Source organism: Haliotis asinina, chromosome 10 (assembly GCF_037392515.1).
Source record: "Haliotis asinina isolate JCU_RB_2024 chromosome 10, JCU_Hal_asi_v2, whole genome shotgun sequence".
Lineage (NCBI taxonomy): Eukaryota > Metazoa > Mollusca > Gastropoda > Lepetellida > Haliotidae > Haliotis > Haliotis asinina.
Window position 1 is genome coordinate 17,153,864 of NC_090289.1, and position 9,146 is coordinate 17,163,009.

Consider the following 9,146-nt stretch of genomic DNA (forward strand, 5'->3'; position numbering starts at 1 on the left):
GTTAAAAGACATGCGTATTCATAGTGAACTAGAATGCATAGGAGTAACATAAATAATGCTATGATGATGATGATGATGATTATCAGCACCTTCAGCATCATCAGCATCATCCCCATCACTAATGTTATCATTTCTGCTAATATCATTGCATCTTCTCTCAGATTGGACACGGACCAATCTGCACGCCGTACTGCCCAGTTCTACTTTGACATTGAAGATCCGGATTACTATGAATTTGAAGGTAAAATATGTTAATGTTATGATGGGCCATGGTTGCTTTTGCTTGTAAGACATTATTAACACTTTGCATTTTGATTATCCCAGTAAAATGGAGTAAAGCGCGCTTCTCAATGTCATTTTCAGCTCACATCTTCTTCGACGACGCCTTCGGCCCGCATTTACAGGATGAGTACGAGTACAAGGTTAACGACTTCGTGAAACAGCTTATCAGAGTGATCAACGTTGCCGCAAGGTATGAGTCGTCACGCTGAAACGCTATCCAAACACTATCTTACAGTTAAACCAAGCTTATTAAAGGCAATGCACACTGGTTCTATTAATATATATCCTCCAAAGCAATGTATTGATGTTCCCAATTTCACAGTACTTTCGTTGGGGACAATGATTTCGGGTGTATCTGTTCCAGTTCTTGTTTCAATATTTTCAGAGTATTTTTATAAGTAACAATAACCTATTCATTATTCTTCAAAATGTTATACAATCAATGGTGACTAAGCCTATTTGTAAAGCGATAAGGTGTCGAGCTTTGATGTGTCAAACTCTGATGTGTCGAACGCTGATGTATCCAACTTTGATGTGTCGAACGTTGCTGTGTCGACTTTAAGATGAGGTGAAAGTTTTGTCTGCATATTCTCTATCAGTCATTAATCTGCAGTTGTTTTGAACTACGGATAACATTGAAATATTTACGTCGTTTGCTGCAACCTCTATACAAACGTGCTTAAGTTTAGTTTGAGAACTTCAAGTCCAGCCCAATATCATATGGGAATAACTGAACTGTAAAAATCATATGATCCAGTACTAAGTGTCATTACGTGGTGATTCCCAACAGGGGTCAGAATGGAGTGAAAGGCTCTTTCCATAGGCTCTTGGTATCCTGTAGTGCTTTCAAGAACTGTGTAAATATAGCATACCACGGCCATACTGTACAATGTACACTTGGAACATTGCTGGATAATGAACAACAGTGTCACATAGCAATGTACGTAGAAAGACCTGTTTAGTTATCTGAGCTTATCTGATCTCTGCGTAGTGCTGTACACAACACCGTGATGAAGATACCGGCCCCCAAGCGTATCCCCACCCCATACGGAGGTCGCCTGGTGTGGACACTCCCGGGAGGCAACACCATCACCGCTCACCTCAAAGATAAAGTGAAAATTCGTCACAGAAAGAGATGGAGTCAGGTATGGAGATGCTCGATAGTAGAAAAAGTTAAATCGGTTCAGATTAGCATGGCATTTAGATTGGCACAACGGGTTTCATTTTTAGAGCCAGATTTGCTTTACTTTATTAACTGTGGAAGGTACCACTTTGGTTAGGTTTTCATTCTTGATACAGGTCTACTTGGACCCCTCAGTAATGACAAGCTAATCACTTGCCAATGACTTGTTTCACACTATTGAATTGACAAAGCAGTATGAAAATTGTATGAACCACCCAATCCCCTTCCAGCAGAAAAACAATAATTTTGAGACAATGGTGTTTAAACGTGTATGTTAGGGCCGTAAGCAAAGAGGTTTGAGGTTTGTGTCGAAAGGAAAAGCCAATCGCTGTGTTGGCGTGCTACTTAGCACATTATCTAGCAGATGCCCTTCATGTTGCATGTGAAATGATGCTTCACTGTGTTAACTGAGGTCGTCGTCGAAACGTTGCACATTCACCAAGTCAATCGTCTGACAATAAGTACTGAAATGACATGTTATATGCTTCCCTATCAAAAGAATATCATCTCTGATGGTGTACATGTTTTTGTAGTTGTCGCTAAGGTGGTGTATCTGTACTTGTTTCTTTAAAGGTGATGCACGTGGTCTTGTAGTTCTCGATAAGGTGGTGTGTCTGTACTTGTTTCTATAAAGGTGATGTACATGTTCTAGTTGTTGCTAAGGTGGTGTATCTGTACTTGTTTCTTTAAAGGTGATGCACGTGGTCTTGTAGTTCTCGATAAGGTGGTGTGTCTGTACTTGTTTCTATAAAGGTGATGTACATGTTCTAGTTGTTGCTAAGGTGGTGTATCTGTACTTGTTTCTTTGAAAGTGCATGACCTACTTGTACTTGTTTCTTTGAAGGTGATGTACATGTACTACTTTCTGGGCTACGAGCTTCTGAGCATGAACATCCCATCGTCACGTAAGAAGGTCCGTGCAGAGAACACGTTCCTGTTGGCTTTGGATGGCGATGTGGACTTCCAGCCTGATGCGCTGCAGATCCTGGTAGACAGGATGAAGAAGAGCACCAGCCTGGGGGCCGCCTGTGGCAGGATTCATCCCATCGGCACCGGTACAACAATCGTCCAAATGTTCCAAAGACGTTCTAAAGCTATCTAAAGCCAAATTTCTTTGGTCTGGTAACCTTGGATCCCTGACTAGTTTTGGATGTCCTGGCGTCAATACCATAGACAGAGAGAAAACACTACTGAAAATTGTTTGTTAGTCGTGTGTCAGTGAAGGCCCGGCGTAGACTTGATCTTCAGTAACTCATGTTTGTCGTAAAAAGACGAATAATGGGATCAGGTGGTCAGACTCGAGGACTTGGTTGATACATGTCATCGTATCCCAAATGCGTAGACGGCCATGCAGCTGGCACAATGCAGAGTGACGTAAATATAAATTCACTCACTCACTCACTCACTAGTTAGGCTTGCAGTATCAAACGTAGTCCGAGGTGCTATGACCACGCGGTGTTCTAGTTTAGAATGGTTCCCTCGCACAATGATACATCTGTGTGGTCAGCATGGTATATAGACATGCCTTCCTTATATGGCATGCATGCTCTCTGTTAAATAGCAGACTTGCCCTGTACCTGGTCTGACACGTGAGTATGGCTTGCCTAATACCAACTGTTCAATTCCATCAGGTCCCATGGTGTGGTACCAGAAGTTTGAGTACGCCATCAGTCACTGGCTACAGAAATCCACCGAGCACATGCTGGGATGCGTTTTGTGCAGTCCCGGATGCTTCAGTTTATTCCGAGGATCTGCTCTCATGGATGACAACATCATGAAGAGATATACAACTCCGCCCACGGAACCCCGGCACTATGTTCAATATGATCAAGGTACTGGTATTATGTTCAGCATTATCAAGGTGGTGGTGTTATGCCTGTTTTGAGTCTCATAGAGGAAAAATGGTTGAGACCTGCATCAATTCGATGTCTTCTCCTACACGACACGCCCTAATGTATCAGAATACTTTCAAAAGCAGCTCACACACTCATGCAAAACTCTTCAACTCTAGAGTAAGGACACAGTTTATGAATGAATATGTTGTACATCCATAAAGGTTGTCCTTGTCTGATTCACCAAGTTCTTAACATGCCACTCAAAGAGGTTCTTCAGCAATACAATAGATTACTTGGTACACGCATATATCTTACATATGAGAGTGGCCCCTTCTTGAGGCAATGTTGCCAATCATTCGGTATGAATCCCTCCCCCAGGAGAGGACCGCTGGCTGTGCACCCTCCTCCTGCAGCGAGGGTACAGAGTAGAGTACTGTGCTGCATCAGACTCCTTCACGTTTGCTCCGGAAGGCTTCTTCGAGTTCTTCAATCAGCGGCGGCGCTGGACGCCTTCCACTATGGCCAACATTCTGGACCTGGTGATGGACTGGAAGAGAACATCCAAGAATAACCAGGACATCTCCATCATGTTCATGTTGTATCAGATGTTCCTCTTTACCTTCTCAGTTATTACTCCGGGCACCATCTTCATGCTCATTGTCGGGGCATTGACAACTGCCTACCCGTATGTATACTCTTGTTTTGACTAGTAAGGGAGTTGTTAGTTAATGTTGAGCTAACAAGGAACCAACGATAAAATGATACTGTGAACTCAAGTCAAACTATGACAGAAGTGAATATGTAACGGTCAACTTTAGGAAAACAAAGCATTTAGCCTACGTGGTAATTTACCAGCAGTAATAAGAATAATAGTGACTGCACAATGAAATATCTGCTAAAACAATCAATGACTGCTCAGATAGTTTCATCGGTAAGTGTAAGCGTCTCATCTCCTTGTAAGTCGTGTTATATCTGTCATCTTCAAGTGTATTAAAATTGTATTGCAGCGATATACCCTTGTATGGGTCGTTCGTCATCAACTTGATACCAATCATCATTTTTGTGCTTCTTTGTTTCAAAACAAGTACCGACGTACAGGTAATGCTATGTTGACCCACTTATTTCCATGCACTTACATGCTATGAATTCCAGACTCTTAAAATGAGTCTGTCAGATGAAAGCAAAACGTTATGTTGTGAAAAAGTACACACTGTTCCAGTGCTATGTCGGAAATCTAAGAATGCTACTTTAGGTTTTATAAAGTTTAATTTAACTTCTTCTTATTTAAATAAATAGTATTGCATACAATACATCTTAATAGTCAGTCAACAAATGTGCTCTCAACGGCACAAATTCAAATGGTAGAAGTCATATTTATTTCTTACTTAATATTTATCGTATATTTACAATGGACTATATTGGTTCCAGTTGTCGTTTGCTTCCCTGGTCTCGATTGTCTACAGTCTTCTGATGATGGTGGTATTGGTAGGAATCCTACAGCAGGTTGCCAAAAGTGGATTCTGTTCTGTGTCCACAATCTTCTTGACTGGAGTTGCAGGAATCTATGTCTCGTCGGCTTTCCTTCACCCACAGGAGTTCTGGTGTATTATACATGGTGGGCTGTACTTCCTCTCCATACCAGCGATGTCAGTGCTAATGATGATATTCTCTCTCGGGAATCTCCAGAACGTATCCTGGGGAACTCGTGAAGTGAAAACTGCAGCTCCTCCCCTTCCAACTCAGCAACAACAGCAGCAACAAAAGCAAAATCAAGCCAATCAGGATAAAAGGAATATGGTTCAGCAGTGGCTTGGCAAGATAAGTGAAGGGGTATCAGGTGATTCCGATTACAATTTCTCCTTTGGCAACTTATTCAGATGTGTTTGTTGCCCATCTAACCAAGGAGTGAAAAATGAAGACCTGAAGTTCAAGGCCATCCTGCAACGTCTGGATGAACTCGACGAACGCATGACTGAAATGACTCGAAGTGGTGTTGATTCTCTCGAATCCTTCAACAATACTCGCAGTCCCGAAGCTACACCCTTCTCTGATATTGCTGGTCAGTTTGAAGGAGCTGTAGACAGAGGTAATGGAGCATTTTCTCTTTAATAACCCTGAAATAGTTTAAACGAGTAGAATCAATTCTGTACAATTGTCTATACAAACAGTAAAATAGTGGTTATTTGCGATGACAAGCGGTACGGTAAACACTCAACACTTCTTTCGAATAGTATTACTTACTACCTGCGTTGTATTTTGCAGCCAATCCAGTATACAAAGAGGAAAAGACGATGGTGAGAGATGAACTGAAAGAACCCTACTGGATTGAGGATGAAGATATTGCAGGTGGCCCAAAGGAACTGGTGAGCATTCAAGAGGTGGATTTCTGGAATGGACTTATCGGGAGGTATCTCTTCCCACTAGAAAAGGATGAAAAGCATGAGAAGAAAATGAAAGAAGATCTTCTGGAATTGAGAAACACTGTATGCCTCGCCTTTCTCCTCATCAATGCTCTCTTCGTTATCCTCCTCTTTGCTTTGGAGTCAGTATCTGAGTACACTCCGCAGCTGAAGGTGAAGGTACCATGTGGCAATGATGATGTGGTGCCAGAGGATATTCAGCCAATATCCGTGGCGTTTACTCTCGTGTTCGGGATTATGCTTTCTATACAATTTGTAGCAATGCTGTTCCACAGATATTCTACATTCTTACACATCGCTGCAATAACTCGGATTGATTTATTCAAAGGCAAACTGAATGTGACAAGTCAAGAAGACAGGCGGCCCACCGTCGAGGAGACTATCGCCCTTGTCCGGGAAATGCAACAGATTAGGGATGATGACGACACAATGTCCACTGTGAGTGCCGCCGAACTAGCCCCTGATTACCCTGATGACGAGGAAGAGGGCTCTGGGAATCCACCCAAAGGTAGGGACCTGTGGAATCAACTGAAAGCACGCAGCAAGGGGCCCCAAGGTCGCCACACACTGAGCAGAAATTTCATGAAGAATTTTCAGAAACTGGCTAAAAACATAAAGGAGGACATACAACATGAATCCAAAGAGAAAGCTGAGGAGGAGATCGGTAAAAAGTTTAAAGGTTTTGAACGTAAATCTCTATTTACTATCGTTAAAATGGCCCAGTCAAATGAAGCCTTTAAACAAAATGTCATCAGGAAGAATGACAAGTGGCAAGGCGTTGTACAAAAACTTAACATAACCAAACAACTTAAAAGCAAGAAACCAATGACTCTTGCTGATATTGTGAAAGCTGCGCAGATTCAAAAGAGAAGAGAAGAACAAGGACTAGCACCTCAACCATCCAGTCCACAGGTCACACGATCTGCTTTTGGGGAAGCAACAAATCCGGGCAACCAAGGTCCTGTGGCAAGCAGCCCAAAGCCAAAACTAAAATCATTTGCCATGCGGGCTCTTGCAGCTACAAAGCAGGAGGAATCGCACCCGGTATCTGACGGTCAATCATCTGTCCGTCAAATCGTTCGGCAGAGTCGACAAGCCCGACAACGAACAATGGAGCCGGACACGGAAATGACGTTACAGACTCCGCCCGCACCCGGTGATAAGTGGCCGCAGGAAGCTGAATATGCTGTCCGATCCCGAGGCTCCTCTCCGCACAGAGGAATACATGGTGCGGACACTCTCTTCTAAACAGCTGTTTCATCGATCACAGTAAAGTTTTCCAAGTTTCTATCGAGCAATTGATGGATAAATGTCAGGATTTCCTGTAAACCCCGGATCAGAACACAACATGCCGGGATGAGTTTCAGAGAGAATACGGTGGTTTTCATGTGTAGTGTAATTCAGCTAAAAGCAACACTCTCGATTATTGCCGGTCGTCATCACTCGGAATCTGCACGTCCCTTCAGGAATAGCTCAAGTTGGTCATGAATGCTCCCTTGCCAGTCCACAAGGATGCCGCTGAACTAACCCTTAGTTTCCGAACGTAAATAATGTTAATGGTGACAAATAATCCCATTTAAACAGAAAACGAGCTCCATTCATATGGGAGATTCACAAAACCCAAGGAAATCTAGACTTGCTTCATTTGGGGTTCAAGCATAGTAGAAAGGGCTCTTGAAAAGGGAAAATAATGTTTATGAGACAAACGAGGAAATTAGCACTGTTCAGAGACTGTGACAGACGAGGAAAATAATATTGTTCCAGGGGCTGTGAGACAGACTAGGTAAATAATATTGTTCAGAGACTGTGAGGCAGACTAGGAAAATAGTGTTGTTCAGAGACCATGAGACAACTAGAAAAATAATGCTGTTAAGTGGGTTTTAGACAGACTAGGAAAATAATGTTGTTTCAGGGGCTGTGAGACAGACTAGGAAAATAATGCTGTTAAGAGACTATGAGACAGACTAGGAAAATAATGTTGTTCAGAGACGGTGAAACTAGAAAAATAATGCCGTTAAGAGACTGTGAGGCAGACTAGGAAAATAGTGTTGTTCAGAGGCTGTGAGACAGACGAGGAAAATAATGTTGTTCAGAGACTGTCAGGCAGACTAGGAAATAGTGTTGTTCAGAGGCTGTGAGGCACATTTGGAAAATAATGTGGTTCAGAGACTGCGTGACAGACGAGGATGCCAGGGCTCCTGGATGCGATTTTCTATTTAGAAATCATTTTTTTCACGTCTAATCTATTTATGAGGCACACAGTATTTGATATATGTTGTTTCACAGTGGATATTGTCTGTCCAGTCTCCGATCATGTTAAATGTTAAAATGTCAAATGACAAACCTGTGCATGTTTTGTGACTGTACTTTTTATTATTCATACATATATCCCAATTCTTGTGGAATTATATACCCCTGTATATATCTTGTCCGCCCACTGAGCTTCTTTGATGACAGAGTTGTTGACATGTTATTCTGATGTATTACAAGTCATAGTTACTTTGGCTTTCAATATTCATAAACTGGATAAAATGTAGGTGTAATTAGCAAGAACTACCAATTGTATATAGATGACAAAATGGCTTCTTTGTCTCCTTTGTATAATACCCATTTCTGTGTTTATTGGAAATGCACATGTAATATATTGTTAGAATTGTTTTAACATGCTGTAATGATTTGTATTCAAGTCCATAAAGTATTAAATAAAATACCTCAAACTAGACAGCTGAAGTACTTAACGGGACTATGAATGCCCCTCCGTAACGACGTCACAGTGTGTCGTGCATAGTTACCTCCCTTGCACTCAAGAACACGACAGTCTGGCTCAAAACGATACCGATGAACCACAAACTAAATCTAAATCGGTTCATGATCAAACATTCTTTTCAACGCATATATAATGTTTTAAATGCAAAAGTGAAAGAGTTCGCTTTAAATATGCCCTGGTCAGTTTGTTAAACGCACTACATATGCAGTTGTGTTGTCAGAATGACAAGTGATAATGATATTGAGACAACGTGTAACCTAGTTTGAGATCATATCAAAATCTCCTCTTCTGAAACTGAGTAAGTTTAGTTTTACGCCACACTCAGAAATATTCCAGCTATATGACGGCGGTCTGTAAATAATCGAGTCTGGACCAGACAATCCAGTGATCACCACCATGAGCATCGATCTGCACAATTAGGAACCGATGACATGTGTCAGCCAAGTCAGCGAGTCTGACCACCCGATCCTGTTAGTTGCCTCTTACGACAGGCATAGTTGCCTTTTATGGCAAGCATGGGTTGCTGAAGACCTATTCCACCCCGGACTCCACGAGTCTGAAAGTAAACAAACTTGTCTGTTTTCAGAAAGAGTTGGTATATGTTACTAGAAGACTATAGAGCAAAACTGACTTCCTATCCTTTGCGCATTTTGCAAAAA

At 41.9% G+C, this 9,146-nt stretch overlaps 1 protein-coding gene across 3 annotated transcripts in view; it reads left to right on the plus strand.

Moving 5' to 3' along the window:
• Positions 1-8,442, plus strand: part of LOC137298038 (chitin synthase chs-2-like) — a 40,028-nt gene extending 31,586 nt beyond the window's left edge. For all 3 annotated transcript variants that reach the window (XM_067830076.1, XM_067830075.1, XM_067830077.1), the window contains 9 exons: positions 162-241; positions 364-472; positions 1,274-1,427; positions 2,310-2,520; positions 3,097-3,297; positions 3,679-3,985; positions 4,308-4,398; positions 4,729-5,386; positions 5,563-8,442. In XM_067830076.1, the coding sequence (XP_067686177.1) occupies positions 162-241; positions 364-472; positions 1,274-1,427; positions 2,310-2,520; positions 3,097-3,297; positions 3,679-3,985; positions 4,308-4,398; positions 4,729-5,386; positions 5,563-6,968 (3,217 nt within the window). In that variant the 3' untranslated portion in view covers positions 6,969-8,442. The remainder of the gene's footprint in view (positions 1-161; positions 242-363; positions 473-1,273; positions 1,428-2,309; positions 2,521-3,096; positions 3,298-3,678; positions 3,986-4,307; positions 4,399-4,728; positions 5,387-5,562) is intronic.
• The last annotated feature ends 704 nt before the right edge of the window (positions 8,443-9,146 follow it).